Raw genomic sequence first — 22600 nt, 5'->3', positions numbered from 1 at the left:
TTCTCCTTTTCATTGTTAAGATGAATAAGTTTTTCTGCTTGAGTTGAATAAGTTTAATTACACGGTTGATGAGGATGAACCTGCGTACTACTGGAGTCCGGTTGAGCTTGAGCAGAAATAAAACATCTTCACAAGGTTTTTTAAAAAACAAAAAAAAAAAAAAAATCACAGCTGCCTGTTTATTTTGCACAGACCAGAGAACAAGAGTTACAAAACGATGCAGCCATATTTTCCTCTGAGGAAACATTCACTTGTTCCCCAGAGGATTCTGTACAAAGCGACATGCAGATCATATGCAAGCAGAACATTTCACTTTCACAGACAGAATTAAAACTTCATCAGGCTGATACATTTGAGCTTCAAGCATAAATAAGGCCACAAAATCTCAAAAAAAAAAGAAAAAAAAAAAGAGGGGGGTTAAAACAATTCAAAAATCATCAACAGTAACAGTTTTTGTGACAAAAGGCCTGTCTGGAAACATCAACACAGTATCGCCCAATTAACTCCAAGTTTTCCTACGTTTGGTTTTTCTGCAGAGCACTTCACACCTGTCACAGTTTTTAATATCCTGAGTACGTCACACACACTGACGAGGACTGCAGAATTACACAGCAGCTTAAGATGCCAACACCACCTAATGAGTGACTGAACATAAACGGTACAGCGTGTTACAATGCAAAAACTGGAAATGGGATCAGGAAAAAAAGAGGCAAACAATACAGGACACATCGTCACCAGTTGATGAAATGAGCAGCACAGTGTTTAAAATAAATAATTAAAAAATTTATGCTGGAGTTCGTCCTGAAGTACCAGGAACAGCATCTGAAGGCTCAAGTGTGGAGCACCATCGCCGTGGTTCAAAATAAATTCATATCCTTTCTGAAAACACAAGTAAAGTTTGAATAATCTGAAGTTTGAGGGATGAAAAGGCACCAAATACATAGAGGAAAATAACAGAAATGTGGTGGATATCATGTGCAAATTCACCTCCAAGATCCTGGGTTCCTATTTCCACATCTAAAAAATGTAACAGAAAACTAAGAACAGAAAAAAAAAAATCAGTTTCCAGACTTTTTTACTAGTTTTTAAAATATCAGAAAATAAAAAAAATAAAAATTCTTGGAATCTTTATTTTATCTTAGATTTTCCCCATCACTAATTGAGTAGTGATGGGGAAACAAATAGGCGAGTAAACAGAATCAAAAAGGATCCATTTTACTACTTTTGTGGGTTTAAGTTAAACTCTTAAAGTAGGCCAGGTTTAGGCATAACAGAATGAAGTGTACAAGTTCCCAAATTGTGTTCTAAAGAACTACATTTAGCCCCAAATTAGTCGCTTAAAAGGTAGTGGAATAGCCCTTTACTCCACTACTGAAGCTTTGCTTCATAATTCTAAAAGCATTGAGCAGAAAAATCTGGAAATTTGAGTCTGGAAATGTGTAGGAACCCAGCGGAAATGAAATGGTTGTAGAGGCACCAGACGTTTCACAGTGAGCCTTTAAAAAGAGGCTGCTGGGTTTTCCTCTGATCACAGAAGCAAAACGTTGCGAATTAATGGATCATTTTTCAGTTTGAAATGCTCAATAGCAAAACACATCATAGCTTCTTGAATAACTGTCCCAGTTGGACGTCTTTGAAGGCATCTCAGATTTGTGTTCAGTGGAGAATTATTTACTGACAATTGGTTCCTAACCGGGCACGTATAAACCAGATGCAGATTTGATCTGCTGGAAAATGTGGTCAAAGTGAGGAATCTCATCAGATTCAGCACTGCAGCTGGGTGCAGAAAACAGCTAAATGTTAAATCACACTGCCTGCAGTCGTATTTAGTTTGTCTGAACTGGTTTTTTTTTTTTTTTGCATTTACCTATTTTACACGTTTCTGGGACACAGAAAGGAAGGTGCACGGAGGTTTTAAATTACAAGTTTTACATGTGCAAAACTTCACTGCCTTGGATGTACATTTGAATTTCTAACAGAAAAGAACAACGGCAAAAATATTTTCCCTTTGACCTACTTACAACCAACTTTAGTGTCAGTCTCCGTCCTGCTCTGGTCGGTTGGTCTGTGTGTTCAGCCTATTTGAGCCTCTGAATTAGTGAATGTGTCAGTCCCAGGCTCAGCAGCTGAAGGGCGGACAGCTGCGTTAGGTGAGGGAACAATTTCAACAGCTTCTCCCAGGTCATTTCCAGCAGACTGGGCACCACTAGCCACACTTTATACAGAGAGGCAGTCCTTTGGTTCCCAGACATGTTGACAACACCGCCGTGGATGTACATGCAGCCGGCCTGAAGGACCAACAACATTGAACACATTAAACCGGTGGATGGACAATACTGAAGCTCTGCAGATGCTGACCTCACGAAAGCCACGTGAGTTGGGTTTAGCTGACTAGCTGCTACTCTGGAGAAGAATTACAATACTATCCAGTTTCCTCCATTTTAGGGCTTAAACAATTAATCTGATTAATTGTGATGAATCAATATTTGAAATAATTGTCAATTAATTTAGTAATCAATTATTAATTGAAGTAGACTCATTGACTTTCAACGCATACTCCATATAATGAAATACTGTTTGACCGTTTCTTCAGTAATCCATATATTTTACATGGAAATATCTTTGTATATACATCTTGCTTAACTGAGCTTTAAAGCCCTTTCATTAATGTAAATTTGGCATTTCTCGACTTTTTTTAAATCATGAAACTAATGCAAATGTGTCCTTTTTTTTCCCCAATCAAAATGGGTCATAAATTAGATCAGSAGATGACAAGAAGGCTAAGTAAAGCAAAGGTGAACCATTATATTATTTTAAACTTACAACCTCTGTCTGAACTGGAACTGCTGGATTTGGAAATGTGCAACCTTTTTGGAAAATTTAGAGCACAGTTAAGAATCCCCAGTGTCGAGAATATACCCATGCTGTTTTTGTAATGGTGACGACATCTTTAGGTGTAAAAGCTCAGCGCCGATTTCTATAAGGACACCACTGCAGAGCGGCAACTGAACTTTACAAAGATCTGCTATAATAAACCAACGGCTGAAAATCAACCACAGAATTCTGATTAACAAAAATATAATCCATCAATTAATTGTTCAGATTTAGAAAACTCTCAGCGCCACGTTACTGACCGGAGTGACAGCAGCAGAGTGAAAGTAGGCCGGTTCCGGCATCATGGCGGGCAGCTTTGTCCACTGAAAGGTCTGAAGGTTTATCTTCCACAAGTCTGACAGGATGAGCTCGCCGTTATAACCTCCACATATAAACACGTCTGAACGCACAAACAGGCCAAGACAAAATGTTAAATCCAGCATTTCAGGCGTGTGTGTCGTGCTAATGTGTGAAAGCCTGCTTACCGTCTTTGACCTGAACACAACTGTGACACCTGCGAGCAGCAGGATAACCTGCAGCGACGAGATTTAAAATCTTAACAGAGTTCATAAAACCAACATTTGGCTTAAAAACAGAGGAAGAAAAACCAGAACACACCTGCTTTTTCATGGGGTTTGGTTACAATTTCTTCCCAGTAATTAGTCTCCAGGTTATATGCATGAATCTGGTGAGCAGAAATGAAATGATGAAAATACACACTTAAAAGTCGAATCCAAATATTTACTCATTAAAGATAAAAAAAAGACAAAATGTTTACCTTCCTGTCTGACATTAAACCAGACTAAACTATACTAGAATAAGAGCAGAAGATCTTATAAAAGACGGATACCTACAATGAAGTGACCAATTTTTAGAGACCACTTGTATCAATGAAATGTTTGGTCATAATGACTTATTAGAATCTGAAGAAAAAAGGAGAAACTTGAGACCATTCCAACTGTGGGGGACAGGAGGAGCATCATTGAATTGTGAGGGGAAATGGGAAAAATTAAGACAATTTAATATATCGGTCAGAAAGTTTAGGCTTAAAGAAGGAAGATGTGGAGGCGGAGCTAAACAGGAGTGTTCGAGTAGAGCGGTTAACAAACCTGACTCGGTTACATCAGTTCTGCCTGAAGGAAAGACCAAATCTCCAGATTATTGAGAGAAACTCAAGGCAGGAAATCAAAATCATTTGACTCAAGTCATACAGTTTGATAGGCAATGCTACCAAAAACTAAACAAAGACTTTATTATTCTGACATTTAGCAACTAGAGTAACTGTGCTACCCCTATCTGACTCTAAAGCAAAAAAAAAAAAAAAAAAAGAAAAACATTTTCGTAATCTAGTTTTAATGTCAGACAGTGAGGAGTTCAGGCCAAGTTTTTCACTCTTGTTCTTCTTACTTTATCTAACGGATATGACATCCATGAGGTTCCACCTCCTAAAATGTATATCCTCTGTCCGTCTTGAGCCAGCTCGTGTCTGTACCTGAAAAACAAAACTCAATCCGTCTCTATCTCCCGTGATATTCTGGACATGATGGTCAGAATAAACCCAGTGAGCGAGTCTGATGAACTCACTGACCTCTCGTCGGGTAGATCTAACGGTGCGTTTTTGGGCTTGAGGTGGGTCCACTCCCTGGTGCTCAGGTCCAACCGGTGCAAGTCGGTGCTGTAAAGGTAGCCCGTCGTGCCTCCAAACACATACAGGTAGCCGTTTATAATGACCATCGCCTGGAAACAAAGCCCACCCGATGATGGATTGGTAAAGGAAAACGCCAACACTCATCACAGCATTGAGGTCTGGACAGAAACGGTACCTGTCCATAGATCTTATTTGGTTTCTTCCCCTTGCAGTTCAGCAGGTTCCACCGTCTGTACTGGACGTTGCAGACGTGGACGTCGTTGCTGTTGTTTTCACCAAAGGGAATCCCAGTGCCACCAAACACAAGCAAGTTGTTGCCGTGCAATACAGCTGAGAGACATAAACGTGATTTAATGCCGAGTCTCAGAATAAAGCTGTCGCAAAATAAAACCACAAGGCAAAAACAATCTCAGAGTTTGCATATTCATACACGCCTGCCTGGTTATTTAAATCCAGCAGGCTCCCAGAACCTGCAAGTCTGGAAATTACCATAATGTGACACACATTTCCTCTCTCTCCTGACATATTCAGCAGCAGGTACAAAGGAAATAAGGGACACATACTTAAAGAAAATACTTTAAATGAAGACAAAATTAAGGAAGAAATGTCATTATTTAGTCAAACATTATCCTAAAAATATTCAGGCGGCATTTATTAGATGTTCCACATTAAATCTGATTTGAGAAAGCAAGATCATGCAAACCAGCATCTTAGTCCAATAAAGAGACAATAATTGATGGAAATATAATTTAAGAGGTGTCCAGCTGCAGTATTCACTCAGACTGTCTTTAATCAGAGGTTCAAAAACTCACTAATCACACAAACCTATATTCTATAGATACTTAAATTGAAAGTACAAGAAGCTTGACTTTCATTGACAGCATATTCGTGTGCCCACACTAGCCTGCTCTTGTTTCCACGTCGGTCCTTACCCGACATGGACGCCAGCTCAGTGGGCATGTAGCCCTCTGTGCGGATCTGCTGCCAGGTGGCTGTGGCGAAATGAAACCGCCAGAGTTCCCTGAAGAGAGGGTAGTCCTCATTCTCTGACCCGCCCGCTTCCTCGAAGTCGGGGTTGTAGCCTCCAAACACGTACAGGTTAGAGCTGTCTGCAACACAGCGGTGTCCACTGCGRGCAGAGGGTATGCAGTGTCCTGTGGGCAAAGTTTTAATCTTAACCAGCTGCAGACTCTCTCTGGATTCTTAGGGAACAGATTCTATCCGTCATCCATCTCTTTTCCCCTGGAGTTTCAGTACCTTCTTTCAGGAACCTGTTGGGGATCCGGAGGTTGAGGCCGTTTGGGGAGAAGATGCGCCGAGCCTGAAGCCATCGTGCTCGCTTCTTGGAGCCTGAAAATGAAGAAACAAAGTCAAGAGTCAAACTTAAAAGAACTTCAGCTGACCAAAGCCCTACATGAACTATAATGCAAGTTAATAACTGGGATAACAATAATGAACAAGATCAATGTTTTTCTCTTCTAATAGGGCGAAGGGCGCATAATTATGAAATGAAAGGAAACTGGTTTACATTTTTTAACTTTATTCACAATTTTTATTTGGCCCTATGTAGTAGAATTGCTTTTTGTTTTAATTACAGCAGCAGACTTTGTGAGCTGTGTCAATAACTTCTTTGCACATGTAGAGTCRAGTTTTCTCGTCCATTTTTCTTTGTGAAAACATTTCAAGCTCAGTCAGATGGCATTCCGCTCTACAGATCTTTTCCTGCTAAAGAAGATTCGTTGTGRGGATGGAGTATTTAGGGTGACACACAGTTTTAGTTTTCCACCACACAGTGCTAAGCCTATAGACCAGAAAGTTGCATTTGGGTCTTGTCTGAGCATACTTGGATATTATACTTCCCCATGTTTGCAGACTGTACCCCAGCTGAGCTGTTGATCTTTGCTAGTCTCTTGGTTTGCTCTCCTTGCTTGGCCTGTCAGTTTCGGCGGACCACAATGTCTTGGGTGGTTTGAAGTAAATATGGCCAATTATTGTACCTTTTATCGCTATTGTAGTTTTATTTTGATCTTTATAAGAGTTTTTGGTTCATTGAGATAATAATAAACTCTACATGTTGAGCTTAGTAAACAAAGAGAACTTAAAAGTGTCTTTGAGGTCGTTTCCATTTRTTTTTTCTACTGTCCGGTCMATAACAGCAGCAGTAAATRCCAATATCTTTTCAAATATGATTACTTCCAATTAATGGGCGCCATTTAGCRATATTGTTTGCAGTTTTGTCTTGATCTGTTCCTTCAGCGTTTTCCCATTACACTGTTACATGCTCACGAACGTTTGATTAAATTATACCAATAAAAGTGCAAATAAAAACCTTTTGAGATGCTTCCGTAGCAGCGGTGGCTAACTCCGGCCTGTGGCTAAAGCTAACAGAATTGGGAACAAAGAAAGCTCCCATTGTGTCATCTTTATGTGCATAACCACAACATACAAAGACACAATCAACAAAACAACTTTGCTTTGGCTTGCTGTGTGTGCTACGGGCTATGCTGTTACTAGCAACTGGTTTTGTTTACAAACCTGAATCGCGGACAGAGGGCCGCCACGACAGTTTCTCAAACTCATTGAGGTGACTGGAGGTTCCGTTCGATTCAAGCGACGACATTTCACTGGAGACGMAAACGCAGAGACGGTTCACAGTACCATGAACTGGATCGGAACCGGACTCCCTCTCACTAAAGTCCAGGCATCGGACTGCAAGATGCGAGCACTAGCTTCCGAAAAAAATAAAACCGACAGGTGCTGCTCACAGCAAACCAGCTGATCTGAACCGACCAATCAGAGGGCGAGGAGTCGTTAGTGTTGCGTTCAAGAGCCGCACGGCACACGCTGTTGGCAGTGACAGTTAATCTTTATTGAAATAATTTATTTTGACAAATAAATGATTTCAGTTGTATTGATTGTAGAATTGTTGAGTTCATTCACGTTTGAGTGCTTCTGAGCATGAATAGCTTTATTAAAGACTGTGCCTCAACATTTTAACCAGGCTTCTGTTCAAATTTTAACTGGGACTTTCCAAAACCTTTATTTCATTAATATTTATTTCATTCAGAGGTGGGTTTGCTGGTGTGCTTCAGCAACCTGGTGCGTAATCCAAGTGTAATTGCTAGTGACTGTTAAAGAAAATCTGATCAGCAACTAGACTGTGTGAATGCATCTAAACGCACAGGRTTAATAAACCTTTTCTAAAATCAAACACACTCAATATGGTGCCAGAGTCAGTTTGGGATTTTACATGAGAAATTTTCACCGTTTTTATTTTGATAAGTTGGGTTTTTTTGTGTTTGTTTGTTTGTTTTGTTTTTTAAGCTACATTAATGTCACATACATGTAGCACATTAATATTTTCTGAGTGTTTTATAAAGAAAGTCATCTTTATTCTTTAAACCTGTATGTCKAAAGCCTCATCCCCTGCATTTGGGCCCTTTTAACTTCTATTTCATGACATTAAGTGTGGTTTGTAACTTTTGCAMTAATGTCAAACATCATATATAAACACTTTTGTCCAAGACATCTAAGATATGTGGCGAACCACTATTAAAACAGATAGTTTGAGGCAACGAGTGAGTTTGGGTGACTTCATTTCATAATGCATACCAAGCATCAACCGTCCCCAAGATCCTGTGCTGCTGCTCTGCTGTCATGCAGTAATCTGGATTTTGACCTTGTTAAGTAGAGTTGGAGACACAAAACAAAACAAGCATTTCAATCCCATGCAAAAAGTTTAGAATCTGATTCACATCAGGTGTGAAAATCARGATATAGAATGGTTAAGTACAACAGAACRTTTGGTTTTCTGAATACTTTTTTACCTTAAAGACACTCTCAGGGTTTACTAAATGTAACAGTGACATAAATTACTCTGTTGACACCTATTTGGGTGGGTATTTACMCATCCTTTAATGCACCATTGTTCTGATTTATTGATTAGATTAAAATCACTCAGTAAAGAACCAGGGGGTCCAGGCAGAATGATAATCTGGTTCCTCTCATCTCTTTACTGAATGCATCAAAGTTTTAACAGAGGAAATCTGATCTCCCAGCATGTCAAAACTGGCACACTAAGCCTCTGTACAAAAGACGGCATGCAACAGGGTGAAATGAGGTCATATTTTTAGCTGAAGGTACACCAAAGACATCTTAATTACATAGTCATATTTCAGCTTTTCTTCAGTACCGTTTTAAAATTTCTCTGTTTTTCGTTTCAGCAGGGTAAACGAACAGTTCTGAAAAAAAAAGCAGGAATTTCTGAATCTTTTATTTTTCTCCTGAACCTAAATGTGTTAGGATGTCTGCTAAAACAGAGGAAATAAAACTTGTGTGACCCACATTATCACCTCATCTCTGACAAACAATACTTTAGATGCTTTACACAAAATATTCAACGTGACATTACACTTACTGGCAACAAAATGCAAGCTCCAAGTTCATCATCCAAGAAGAATGGTCGGATTTAGATGGGATTCAGTTTATAAGCAATGGGCACATCTGGAGAGAAATGAGTGGCAGCATCACAAGAGGAGCGACGAGTTGCAGGCAGTCCCTGGAGGAGCCAAAAGTCTGACAAAAAAGTGAATGAAGAAATAGAGGATGCCACGGACGAGACGCCGGCATCTGTAAGATTGAATTCTCCAGCTGGACAGCAGGTTCTTTACAGTACCATACCAGACAAGATGTTTGTCAGTCCGCTCAAGAAGCCTCTKCTTCAAACATTGACCAGTTCTGACAACGCCGTTCCTGTGTCAATGCTACTCTGGACAAACCCGTACCTYTGYGGCCAGTGCAGATTGAAATGATCTTTAATCAATAATAATTATTTAAACCAATACATAACATGACCATATGAAGTTATTTTTCAAGCCTGTTTCAATGTTTTCTCTTGATTTCAAAAAAATTGCTTGTTTTGATTTGCCTGTATCTCACTCTGGCATTAGTGCGCTCTGCATGTGGCACACATGTCCATCCCGTGTCTTGCAAACTCAAACTAAAACTCCTAACAAACTCTGCAAAGTGCTGGTGCTTTTCAGCTCATGTAAAAAGCCTTCTCTGTGTTTTCTAACCTTCACTGACTGCTTAGACTGACAGTCACATGCTGTGGGACACTGCTTGAACACATCACTTGACTTCTGATGCCTTTGGCTTATGTTCTCTCCTGCCTGTCATTTGAAGATGTTATCATGTCCAGATCCAAGTTGCAAATAAATCACTAAATGAGGGTTCAGTCGTTTTTTTTTCAGTGAGGACATTTCAGCTCACAATGAGGCAGCTTAAGTGTGCAAATGCATGTTTTTAAAATCTCCTTTCTATCTGTGTTTTAACATTTTGTCAGAGATGTTCATTAATGCAAAAGTATATCAACTCTGACTGTCACTCCTAAACATTGCTACGCTTTATGTACCATTTTTATTTATCCCTTTTTTTTTTTTTTTTTTTACAAATAAATGATTTCAAGTAATATCTGGATCAAATTAAACGTGTTATACTGCTCACACTGTTCATCCTCGTTGTTTGCATTCTTTATTGTGATGAACTTTGAGATTCTATTAAATACAACAAACTTACAAATTCTAATTACAGGTAAAAAACAAACCAAAGATTTTATTTTGTATACTTTTTTGTAAGCATGCAAAAAAAAAAAATGATTAGCTGATTTTATACATGCAAGAAAGAGTTTAGATGATAAACTGATCACCTCCACACATGGTGATGTTTCTGAAGTATATTTCCAAAGATAACTAATTTGACACAGAATAATGTATTGCCCAGCTAATGAAGGGTGAGTCTTTTCTGGACAGCTGTCACTCACAAATTTCACAAATGTTCTATAGATTTTGTGTCAGGTAAGTTTACAGACTAACCAAACACGCTGATTAGGTCATTATAGCAGGCCTTTGTACTTTTGACAATGTCTAAAGTCGACAAGAGCTGCTGGAAAATGAAATCAACCTCTTCACAAAGCTTCTCAGCAGAAAGAYGCTTGAAGTGCTCTTAAATCTCCTGGTATGGTGACGTGTGGCTGTGTGCCTCAACCAACCAGGATTATGGGATATTATGCTCTTTTTCCAGACTCTGGGATTTGCTATTACGCCTTCTTTTCCAGTCAGTTTTTTCTTCTACTGAACTTTCCATTAAGTTTGAACAGAGAACCAGCCAGCTTTATTAGCACTGACCTTTGTGGCTTACTGCCATGGTGGTTGGTGTTGGTAACAGCTTGTACTTCTACAGAGTCAGCAGTCTTTCCTATGATTGTAGAGACTGTACCAAAACATTTCTGTATTTAAAATAACTCCCATTGGTATTTTTATTGACTTTGAGCCATAATTATTCAAATAATCAGAAATGGGTTCTTGAAAGTCTTTTTAACTAAATTAACTTTTCAATTATCTTCTAATTTATTAAGATCCACCTGTAAACACCAGAATTATTCAATATCTAATCATGTTTATGATTCATGTCGTTCACGTGACACAACTTGTGTCTAATGTGCTTATTCACAGCTCCCAATGAGGCAGCTTGAGCGCAGATCTAGGTGTACTAGAACAGCACGCACTTTGTGTTGGAGCCTCGGCTTGAGCCACCTTTTAATAAAAAAATTAAGAAAAGCCACTTTTAATCCTAAATATCGCTTCCGGTCTCTGCAGAGAAGCCACCAGCGTTGTTTCTGTAGTTGATCAGCAGTTCGCCGAAAGTGTGTGTCCGCTCGCTGGGTGTATTTCTGTGCTTGAGCCCCTCCTCTGGTCGGTTTGGCCGCTGGAGGTTGATGTCGCTGGCAGAGAGTCTTCAGGACAGGACATAACTAGGTAGAGCTGGCCAGGGAGGAGGAAAAAGAAAAAAGTAGGCGATGTTGCAGCTAGGATCCTGTTTATGGACGCTGCGGGCAGGCTGCTGATAACAGTCCGGTGGCCTTGTAGGTGCTGTCAAGCTGAAAGGTTAAGGTAGTCTCGGAGCCGCAGTAGTATTTTTAGATCTCTTCTTTGAGGTACACAAAAATGTCGTCTCCAAGTCCGGGCAAGAGGCGAATGGACACCGATGTGGTGAAACTGTATCCTTTTCAACCGAATATGGTCAAAYGAAGCCCGACACGTCTCTTGGTGGCAATTGTCAGCTGTTTGGTGGCGATTATTTACATTTGTTTGGTCGGGATGGCAGCTATGTGTTCTGTTTTTAAGTGTTTTACTTTGACGTTCCTGACAAGGGTCTGTGTCTTAACATGAGCTAACTACCACGGAAGGCGAATAAGCTGTTAATTTAGAGCAATGTTTGTTGAAACAATGGCATATATGTTATTGGTATGTTAGCTACAGTCGTTCTGCTTGTTTCCACAGTGAATTAGCAACGGAAACTGTCGCAATACAACGATGGCTGTTAACTCTGTTAGCTTATAACCCTGAAGTTGGTATCCGATTTGTAGCCTCAGTAAAGAGCCAGTCACTGGTTTTAGGAAACCTGGATTCACTTTTAATCAGATATGGCTCAAAATCTAAGTTACTTAAATCAGTCTAAGTTGAACTAATTTGTTCTACCTTTATAACATATTATTATATATATATATAAAGTCTAGACTTTACACTCTTATTTCTACCTATATTTGTGTTTTCATAAATGGGAGAAAGGATTCTCMCATTTATATCTTGTGATATGTGATAAAACATATCACAAGATAATGTTTTACAGTACATATGGGTATAGTTAAACATTTCAGTCCTAGTTTGACTTGTAGAAGTGTTTTTTTCTTTCAAGTTGGACCCATTTTAAGACCGTCTCGTTTCAAACTAAAATATTGAAATGGGAAAAGGTTTAAACADTHCTCTTTTGTTTTTTCTCACAGAATAGAGCTTTCATAAATCCCAAACGGTGTTTTAAAGGGTAGATGTGCTACTCACAGGTTTKACTTGTTTTAAGAATGTCTGTTTTCAAACACATTTAAGTGTACTGTTAGGCTAATGTCATAAAACAGTCCATAAACTATGTTTTAAAGAATATTTTGACAGTTTAGAATAATTCAGTCRAGGTTTGACTTGTTTTAAAACTGCAGTTTTGAAGCAGGACCCATCGGAGGTGCTGTCCATGCAAAAAAGCCCTTATTTGTATTTTTACAGAAAACAAAATGTCCATCAATCATAAGCTGACCTCCACTGAATCTGTAGATTGTATAAAATTATTCAGGCAGGATTTCACCATCCTAAATATTTTGGAYTTTGAATCAGATCATAAGTAGTTGTCTCCTTAAAAATTGTGAAATAGCCCTTTACTCTGTTGCGAATCGGAAGACTCGAATCGTACGCCAACTTCAGCATCCGTATTAGCTCTTAATATTGTTAGCCTCAGCTTTAAAGCGTCAAGTTAACATTTTAWCTAGCATCTTTTCGTTCTCACTAACTGACAACACGTTATAAAGTACGAGCGAGTGATTTCATACATTTTAGAGACACTTCTTTGGGAAGACACGGGTGTTAAATCGTAATTTGTTTTGAACGTTTACGTCGCAGCAGTTAGCTGTAGCGTGCTACCGTAAGAAGAGAACAATCAAACTCGATGAAGAGTCGATTTTGATTCAAATCTTTACGCAGCTGCAGGGCCTGTATTGACTTCTTAAAACACATGACCAGTGCTTTAGAAATGTCTTTTTAAAAAATAATTAAAAAAAAAAAAGGTGATTGGACTCGTATGGTTGATTTTAATTAAAAACAAAGCAGAAATTAATATTATAAATAAGTGAGCGTTGGCGTGTTTACCTTAAATAATTAAGTGAAGGAAAACAAAATCTTCAAAGTTTTATTTTAAGTGTTTATAATAATGGTTAAAAAATGAGCACGACTGTCGTTTTCATAAATATATGAATATTTGTATYCCCCCCCACCCCTGTGGCTTTTATAACCATGTTTTGTAAATAAGCTGTTGAGTATTTATTTATTTTTTTTATTCTGACACGTATTCTGGGTGATCAGCTGAAGTTAATGTGTTCCTCTTTTAAAGGTTTGGTGAAAGCGTGTGCTGAATTGTTTTGTTTTTGTCCTGCAGCTTCATGCTGCTCTCTGACTGGCCAGCTTGTTACCATCCGGAACCCGGTAGAGGGCGGGCCTTCGGCGCACAGCTGATGGGGAACAACAAGCGTGCTGTAGGGGCGCATCATGCGGGGCTGGGGGCTGGGAGAATCCGTCCAGGGCAGGGACAGGACGGGGCTGCACACCCTCGGCAGGATGAGTGCGCTTAGCAAGTTTTTGTTTTAAAACTCTGGATGATGACCAGATAGCTCTATCAATGAAAATGGATTGATTTTCAAATGAAGCTGATACATTCCTTTTAGGGGCGGAGGGGAAAGTTAGGACCCACAAGGAGGAAAATGTGGATTTATTTCAGCTAATATTGTAATGTTTAATAATAATAATATCACCACTATGTTATTTTCTGCTATTTTCTATAGCTTCAGTTGATTTGTACCATCTTTAAGAATATTTTGTAACTGCTTAGAAATGTATAATATAAGAGAATTTTCTACAAACTACTCAAAACTTAGATGGTATTTTGAAAGGTATCTTAAAGATATTTCTTTATTTTTTATACCTTAATTAAAGATGCAACAACAACAAAGATGCTACAGATCATTCTGCTAAATTTTCCTTAACAGTATTTATAGACTGAAATATCATATTTTTTCCACCACATTCATAAAAGTAATCATTAGATCTCAAACAATTTGAGTACTTTGATGCACTTTGTTTTGAGATTTTGATATATTAGATATTTTTATTTGATTAAACTACTACCTCTTTCAAAGAAGCTGCTGCTTGTTTCTGTGAAAAGAAAAATCAGAATCTGCTTTAAATTGCACAACCAGACAGACCTCTTCTTTTTTCCTTTGATTATTTTTATTTGAAGTAAGTGATAATAAAGGATTTTTTATTACATGCACAGAGTTTAACACTACTGTTCCTTTTTTTATTTTTTTAAACAGACACCATCTTGCAGGTGAGGCAGGTTTATTTCTGCATTTTTTTAAGGTGCTTAGGAAAATAAGGAATCTGACCTACTGCAAGTTTCAGTAAAAAAAAAAAAAAAGAAATGCATAAAAATAAGTTAGTAAAATGTAGCAATATAAGCTGAAGGGGAATCTTTCTCTCGGTATCTGATGGATTTTAGACATCGTCACTCCCACACTTGACAGAAACCAAAACACAAAAGAAGGCAGACCTAAAACTGCAACCTTTTACCTGCTTGATTGCTTTCTTTCTTTTAAATGGGATAACTGATGAAACAGACTTGTGTCATTATAATTAGTACTAKAAAAACATGAGATCATTGTATGAGCTAACATGTGGATTTAAAGAGCAGTGTGAGCTTTCAACCCAGCAGGTTTCCTCTTGTGCATCTCCAACTGAAAGAGCTCTGCCTGAGTTTCTACGGGTAACCCTCAGGGGCGAAGAGTACGAGTTGTACATCTCTATCAGGTTTTATTTAAAGGATCCGTTGATCACATTTAGTCTTCCTGTCTGTGGTGTGCTGCCATTTTCTTTAAACCTTTGTCATTCTGTTTTTTTATGCTGATATGAAGTTTGAGCCGTTTGCTCTCCAGCAGGTGAACGRCTGTAGCTGCCACGCCAGCGCCGATCCGATTCGACTGTTGGAATATAAAAATGACTGAAAGTTTCCTGACAGAGTGATGAAATGAGGTGAAAGGCTTACTTCAGAGTCAAGCAGCCGTTGRGATTAAATAYCTCCACCTTGCTGTGTTGTTGTTCGACAGCTGACTCACCCTCATGCTTCTTGCTATCACCACATCCTGTGACTATTAACCATCCGGAAAGTTTGACGTTTTTGTCGAATGAAATGACTCATTATTGCGTCTTTGTGTTTTTGCTTTTACTGTGCAGCTGAAGAGTTTTGTCTTCCATGAGATTGTTTTGTTGTTGAGGTATGTGTTTGCCGGTAGAGTTTATCTGATCGAGGCCTCTGAATTATTGATTTCATTGTTGCAGCTGATGGTACTGACCCAGCGTTTGACCTCTGCCCAGCCAGGTTATGAGACGGTTATGAAGCAGGTTTGACGGGGTTTTAACTTTCCTCCTGAGGTTCTTGATCACTGTAGGATGTCGGAAGCGTGTTTTTCTTTAACCAGGAATCAGCATCGAGAGTAAACACGAGGTCACTATCCTGAGTGGACTGAATGAGTTTGTGGTCAAGTTCCAYGGACCCCCTGGAAGTAAGAGTCTTTACTGTTTGTCTTGAGCAGCATGCCACAGTATTTTACCAGATTTGCATAAAACCTAGTAAGCTTTGACATTTTTAGACTTTATGTAAGCATTTGTTCCTCGAAAAAAAAAAAAAATCACTCCACTTTTTCACATTTTGTTACATCCATCCATTTTCTTTACACCCTTGTGTAAAGAAAATGGATGGACTTAATTTTAGAAAACCGGAGTACCCGGAGAAAACCCACGCATGCACAGGGAGAACATGCAAACTCCATGCAGAAAGACAGGGGCCGGGAATCGAACCCAGAACCTTCTTGCTGCAAGGCATCAGCTCTACCAACTGTGCAGCCCATTTTGTTACATTAAAACTTTAAATTCCTATGTATTTTTATGTGTTAGACCAATCCAACAAATCTCTGGACTTCGACTAGGCCGTTCTAACACATTAACATTCTTTTGCTTTAAGCTGTTATATTGCAGATCTGGCTGCGTGTTTTGGGTCAAACCTCCACCTTAATCTTAAGTGTCCAACTCCATCTAGTCTGACCAGATTTCCCTCCCCAATGGTTGACTAATAGTTAAGATTATTATTATTATTATTATTATTATTATTATTATTATTTACCTCTGCAGCTCCTCTGGAGTTGGCATGTTCCTCTTGGCTGCTTCACTAATTAATGCTCTCCTTTCTCTCAGYCTAGAGTTGTTTTCTTTGTGCTTCATAATGTTTGTGTTGGTTGGCATGAAATACCATAATCCCACACTTAAGYGTTTCTGGTTTGAATGAAGCAAAAGGTGAAAAAGTTTAAGGGGTGTGAATTGTTTTTCAAGACATAATTATTGAAAATGAACACTTATTTGATTWAATTTTTTAGCACCGTATGAAGGAGGCGTGTGGAAGGTTCGGGTGGACCTGCCAGATAAATATCCGTTCAAATCACCGTCAATAGGTACGGATAAGTTTTACTTCTTGTCTTAGCGACAAGTAGGCCAGACGGTTCTTATTTTGTCATGATCAAATCAAAGGAATATGATGGAAACACAAAATGAGAGAATAAATGAGCGATTGTGTGAATCTTAATAAAATCTTCTTTTTTTTCAGGTTTTATGAACAAAATCTTTCATCCCAATATCGATGAAGCGTAAGTTGAGCTAGMTTCTACTTGTTGTGACAGATGTTTGATCAATCTTTTCCGTTTTCATCACTTACTCTGCTGCTGTGTGTGTTTCTCAGGTCAGGAACCGTGTGTTTAGATGTTATCAACCAGACGTGGACGGCTCTCTACGGTAGGTCACAGGGGCGTCGGCCGAAGATCCAAACTTAGCTAAAGTAACAGTCATGGCATAAAAACGACCACAGAGTGGAGCGCTCAAACTGGACCTCTGCTGTAGAGCTTTACGCTGTGTCTCTGTTTAATCAGCTTACACTGCAGTGATAACTGCTGCTTGTATTCAGGTCAAGCATTCAGAGCTGATAGATTAGAAAGTCTTGAAMAAGTGAGGAAGACATGTTTGGGTTTAGGTCATTTTGTCCCTTTGCTGTCTGGTGTCTTTGTAGTTTTTAGTCCAAAACGTCCAGCGTTGACCGTGAGTCAGTTCATAACCCGCTAGGGGGACGGTCCATCATTTCCCCCACCGTTACTCAGTGAGTGTCRGTGTTCCCTCAAGACATCACAGTATGCAGTAACTGTATGTGTTCACTGTCGGTGTCGTTCAGTTTGTTAACTTCCAAAAGCTAGCTTGACAAAAGCTAGACGAAAACGCAAACTTCAGACTCTCATCGATGCTGACGCACGCCGAGTCAGATACGCTTGTGTGTGTGTGTGTGTGTGTGTGTGTGTGTGTGTGTGTGTGAACACGCACTCTTGCCAGCAGACAGACAAAATCTGCTGAGCAAGCAAAGATATCAGTGTTTAATTAAACGTTTCACAGTTCGTTTTGATGGTAGCACTTAATTTCCCGAGTCTTTTAAAATCATGATCGGAGATCAGATACTTTTAGGATAAATGTAAAGAGAGCAAAGTTGTTTTTTCTTTTGCTGTTTCCACAAGAATGTTGCATAGTAAAAACATCTGTTTATTTAAGTTAGCTTAACTTGGAAATTACAAATATGCTACAGCCTTTTAAGCTAAACAAGTAATTTTCTTAAATTTCTTTGCAATAAAGTACAGAATATAAACTTGCACCTCGACTCAGACGGGCGGGAGTTCACCGGGCTGCTCTGTTAGACAGTTTAACCTGCTGGAGAAGTAGATTGTGCGTAGGAGTTTCTGCATGACTGGGTGACGACTGTTGTGGAGACATAAAGACTTTTCTCCGGGTTTYCCATTCGGTTGGACTCTTCTGTGCTCCTGTGTTTAAATAAACTCAAGASAAGCTCGATGAGGTCAGCGTGGTGTTCAGAAACAGCCACAGAAATCGGCCGACGGCTACCGATCAGTTTCATTGTTCTCGTTGTTTCCCGTAATAAGATCAGAGCAGCAGTATTTTGATTCTTTAGGTTTTTATTTATGAATATCAAAATCTGTAGATTTTTCTATTGAATGTTTGCATCTTCCATTTGTGCATGGAGCTTGTTTTGTTTACAGCAGACAGCTAAGTTCATGTTTAACAGATCTCCATTTCTCCTTGATTCACACACTGAGATGGTTTCACATAAACAACATAAACTCTGTTTTTTATATCACGTTCTTACATAAATGCTGATCTGTCATACTAATTAACTGTTGTGTAAAAAAAAACAACTTTAAATAAAATAACACGGCAAGCAAAGACGAGAAGAGCCACAGAGGGAGGAAATATCACTTTGCTGCTGTGCATCTCCAATATAGATTCAGGGAAGAGTGGGATGTGGCGACACCTTCCAGTCAATCTGTCGACTTTTTCTGGAGAGTTTTTACTGGTTCCATTGACATTAGGTACTTCAAACAAGACAAAAAAAATGTGACTTTTGAAAGTTTGATTGATTTTTGTCTGCTGAAATTAATCTTTGGATGTTTAAATAAGTCGGCACCAGAGCTGCTTTGTGACGTTATCCAAGGACAGGACAGCAGCAGAGTCAGAAGAAGCTGTGTTAATAATTACACCGGCTGCTGCTGTGTGTGAATGCACTGCTGTGTGTTTCTACATTGCATCGAGTGAAAGTTACATAGATCTTGCGTATATTGGTGAAATTTTCTTACAGTTATTGTAGCGCACATGTTTATTTGTAACGGCCGAACCTGTTCAAAACTTYGAAACGTTTCAATACGTCTGAGTGCTTTGGCCCTGAAAGATAAATAAAGTATATATTAGGGATTAAATGTTTGAGTTTTATATCCATAAACACGGGACAYTGACTGACAACATAAAAAACAGTGTTTTATGTCTTAACTTCATCGTTGAAAGGTAATATCTTGTAGTAAGCTTGGAGAGTCCAGTACAACCACTAATGACACCAACAGCATGAGATTTGTCCTTCTGGTTGGTTTCCTTTTAGCCGCGGGTGATGAAGCCTCTGACTGCTGTGAAGAAGATGCAGCAAATCCTGCGTCTCCCGTTAGCTTCCTGTCTGCTCTTTCCAACCGGTTCCTCAGCTCTGCTGCACAACAGACAGCGGCGCTAAAACTAACCTGCAACATTTCCCTTAAACACCAGTCAAAGAAAGAGGATTTCTGTCTAGTCTGTGGAGAACCATCCAGAAATGAGCTCAGAAAAGGAGCCGATTGTGTTTTCAAGTTTTTAATAAAAATTATTTTTTTTTAAATCTGAATAACCTAGTTGCAACTGAGAGACCCCTGGTGCCTGACGTTGATGCCGCTCTCACATGTTTCTCCGCTCTTTTCTCAGACCTCACCAACATCTTCGAGTCCTTCCTCCCTCAGCTGCTCGCCTACCCCAACCCCATCGACCCCCTGAACGGGGACGCCGCCGCCATGTACCTGCACCGGCCGGAGGACTACAAACACAAGATCAAAGGTACGACACCAATACCCGAATATGTCTGCAATTGTAGTTTCATACAGCAAAAGTTATGGATCTGATTTTAGCAGTTCTGTTTTAGTTTTTTTGTATGCAATAGATCTTGCATTAACGTATCAGTAATATTTTTTGTCAACATTATGTTTAAGCAGTTTTTTTTTTGTTGTTGTATGTAAATTATTTGCCACAAACATCAACATCCCATTGAAGAAAATGTCTTAATCCTTTTTTGTTGTTTTTGTTTTTATGGTTTTTAAAAACCTAAAAAAACAGAAATAAAATGGCAGTTCTTTCAAAATGTGAACATATGTCCTAATATTTTTACAACGCCTTTCCACAAAAGGTGATGTAACATTTGTGCCTCTAAATGAGTTTTATTTAAACATCTTTGGTTTGGAAAAGTTTCACACCTGATGGACCAAAACAAAGTAGCAGAAAGTTTTGGACGAGAGTTTTTTGCAAGGCAGAGTTTCTTTGAGTCACAGCAGCGTAACGTTCTCCCGCCCGAAGCGCACGAGGTCGTTCTGTTTCTGATAGACGTGAAGCTGCTGCTGTGGACGTCGGTTTGGACTCATTTGTSTGCTCGTCTCTTCCAGAGTACATCCAGAAGTACGCCACAGAGGAGGCTCTAAAGGAGCAGGAGGAGGGCGGAGGCGACTCCTCCTCCGAGAGCTCCATGTCGGACTTTTCCGAGGACGAGGCTCAGGATATGGAGTTGTAGTGAAGGCAGAACCGTCCTTCGCCTCACAACGGACTATCGTTTCCTAAAGAGCAGAAACTCAGTACTATATTCGTATTTAAACAAACGGGACGATTTTTTACAGTAACACAAGGATTTTTATTGCTACACAAGGTTTTGCAGTATGGAAAAACAAAAACGACAATGTCATGTTTAGGAAATCATCACCATCAGCTCTGCGCTCTTCCTCATCATCCGGAGAGATCAGAATGAAGTGTTGCTTTATTTCACCTGATCTCAACCCCAGGATTTTCACGCTGCACTATAAAACCCACACAGGACGGCACTCATCAACACATTTTCACCACCTTTTTACTTTTGCCATCATTTCCTCTTTAAGGCAGAGCTGGATGACTAAAAAACAAAAAAAGGAGATTTAAAAATAAGAACTTGTTCCCCCCCCCCCACTACGAGGAGCTGCAATCATCACAATCACCGCTACGACAGGATTGAAAGGCAGCAGCAGCAGTGGGCTCATGTTTTCGGTGTACAGGCTGCAGACGGTCGTTCCAGGACTGCGGAAAGATGCAGACACATCACACACTTTCTAAACGCATCAGCGTGTGCATGAATCTCATCCTTTGACGCGTTGTGTTGCTCCGATGATACTCAGCAGGAATCAGGGAGAGAGCTCCGTAATCAATATCCTCTGTTTTCTAGCACCCGCCTTCTCCTCCTCCTCCTCCTCCTCATCCTCCTCCTCTCCGTTTTAGGAAAGTGTTTGCCATTCTGAGTATCTTTGTGTGTTGTGGCATGACACAGAAGTACAGTCAAGGGGTCAGTGGGGATTATTGTTGAACTTAACTCTGCCTATTGCTTGTGTTGAACTGTCATAGGTGTCTGACATGCGTAGGGATAGTTAGTTTCTTTGCAGGTGGTGAATCCTATCATGATGTATGGTTTAATACTTGTGTAATGACAAACAAATGCTTTTCCTGTTAAAGATGTGGAGCGTTAAATCATCTTCATCAGCCGAACTAGCACCTCCAAAGAGACGTTGCCCCCACCTGTCCCTCGTGGAGACRTGTCCCGTCGCAGCGCTCTTTGTTTCAGATTGGTCACTTTTACCGTTTCATGCCGTCGGCAGCATGTTTTTTTTTTTATTTCCAAAAATATCGGGACCAAAAAATGTAATTATCTAACGTTCCCCTAAAAGGTCGAACTCTAAAATGAAAAACTTTAAAAGGTCTTGGTTTAGTGCAGCTGAGCTTCATGCATCTGTGGGCGACAGAGCGGTGAAGGTGTTGCTGTTAAATGTGCCGAGCTCTTAATGCACTGCGGATCAGACGGGAAAGCAGGAATGTCTTAACACCAGATCCAGTAAAAAAAAAAAAAAAAAAAAAGGGCCATTCCGTGTTGTTTGAAGGTGATTTAACCAGATCTCGTTAAACTCTCCTCTGGTTAGCCTTTGTACCAAATAGACTGCATGTTGGTGTTAGTCTTAGGACATGATGTCTTCAAATGCAACAGTAACAGAAAAAAAATGGAGAACCACTGTCCAGCCTCCTTGGATGCCATCAGGATTCATTGCTGTGTTTCTTTTTTTTTTTCTATATTTTTTTTTTATTAATGCAACACATGTTTGACGCCTTTAATTTGTCTAAATGTTTTTATTTTGAACTTTTAAGCCAAGATATCCCCCGATTTTTAAATGGCAAAAAAAAGAATCAATAAATGTGCTTCCCTTGTAACTTGAAGAAAGAAATAAACAACAAAAACATACATGTTTCTATCTTTTTTTTTAAATGTGGAAAGAAGTTAATTTGTCACTTATTTTAAAGCTGTTTTCTTCACGTTGGTTAGAAAAATTATGGTAATCCCTGTTTTGTCCACTAGGTGGCAGTGTCTGGATGTTTTTCTTAAGTGTTTTTTTTTTTTTACCTCAGTTTTTTTTAAACTTTTTTAATCTTACAGCTTTCTGTCAGAGGAGAGTAGTAAGAGAAACGTTAAATTAAGTTACTCAGATGTTGACTTCATAAACCCAATCAGACATCAACAGTACTTATGTCTGACAGTCAGACTTTGGTGTAACACCAGCAAAAATAATTTCCCTGCAGGACAAACATTGATGAGTGTAACCTGCGAAGCACCACTGGGATTCTGATTTACTTTTCAGTACCTTCATGAGGTGAGTTTGGTTTAAAACCAATTAAACACTTTGGAAAAGCATCT

The 22600-nt window shown here is 39.3% G+C and overlaps 2 protein-coding genes across 2 annotated transcripts; one reads left to right on the top strand and one right to left on the bottom strand.

Moving 5' to 3' along the window:
• Positions 1–150: 150 nt before the first annotated feature.
• On the bottom strand, positions 151–7302 carry LOC103466081 (kelch domain-containing protein 10-like). Its single transcript, XM_008411435.2, has 10 exons — positions 7058–7302; positions 5780–5872; positions 5455–5676; positions 4698–4852; positions 4463–4611; positions 4282–4366; positions 3493–3559; positions 3360–3407; positions 3135–3274; positions 151–2288 (listed from the first exon to the last, which is right to left on the bottom strand). Exons 1-10 carry the CDS (start codon positions 7140–7142, stop codon positions 2079–2081), a joined length of 1254 nt encoding a protein of 417 aa, XP_008409657.1. The 5' UTR covers positions 7143–7302; the 3' UTR covers positions 151–2078.
• A 3821-nt stretch (positions 7303–11123) lies between these two features.
• LOC103466080 (ubiquitin-conjugating enzyme E2 H-like) lies at positions 11124–22150 on the top strand. Its single transcript, XM_008411434.2, has 7 exons — positions 11124–11579; positions 15661–15737; positions 16605–16679; positions 16832–16871; positions 16964–17016; positions 19558–19686; positions 20286–22150. The coding sequence occupies exons 1-7, from the start codon at positions 11527–11529 to the stop codon at positions 20408–20410; spliced, it is 552 nt and encodes a 183-aa protein (XP_008409656.1). The 5' UTR covers positions 11124–11526; the 3' UTR covers positions 20411–22150.
• Positions 22151–22600: the final 450 nt, after the last annotated feature.

Source organism: Poecilia reticulata, linkage group LG6, assembly GCF_000633615.1.
Source record: "Poecilia reticulata strain Guanapo linkage group LG6, Guppy_female_1.0+MT, whole genome shotgun sequence".
In the NCBI taxonomy this organism is placed as follows: domain Eukaryota; kingdom Metazoa; phylum Chordata; class Actinopteri; order Cyprinodontiformes; family Poeciliidae; genus Poecilia; species Poecilia reticulata.
Note: the sequence above shows the minus strand (reverse complement) of the source record. Positions and strands in the feature narration are given on the sequence as shown.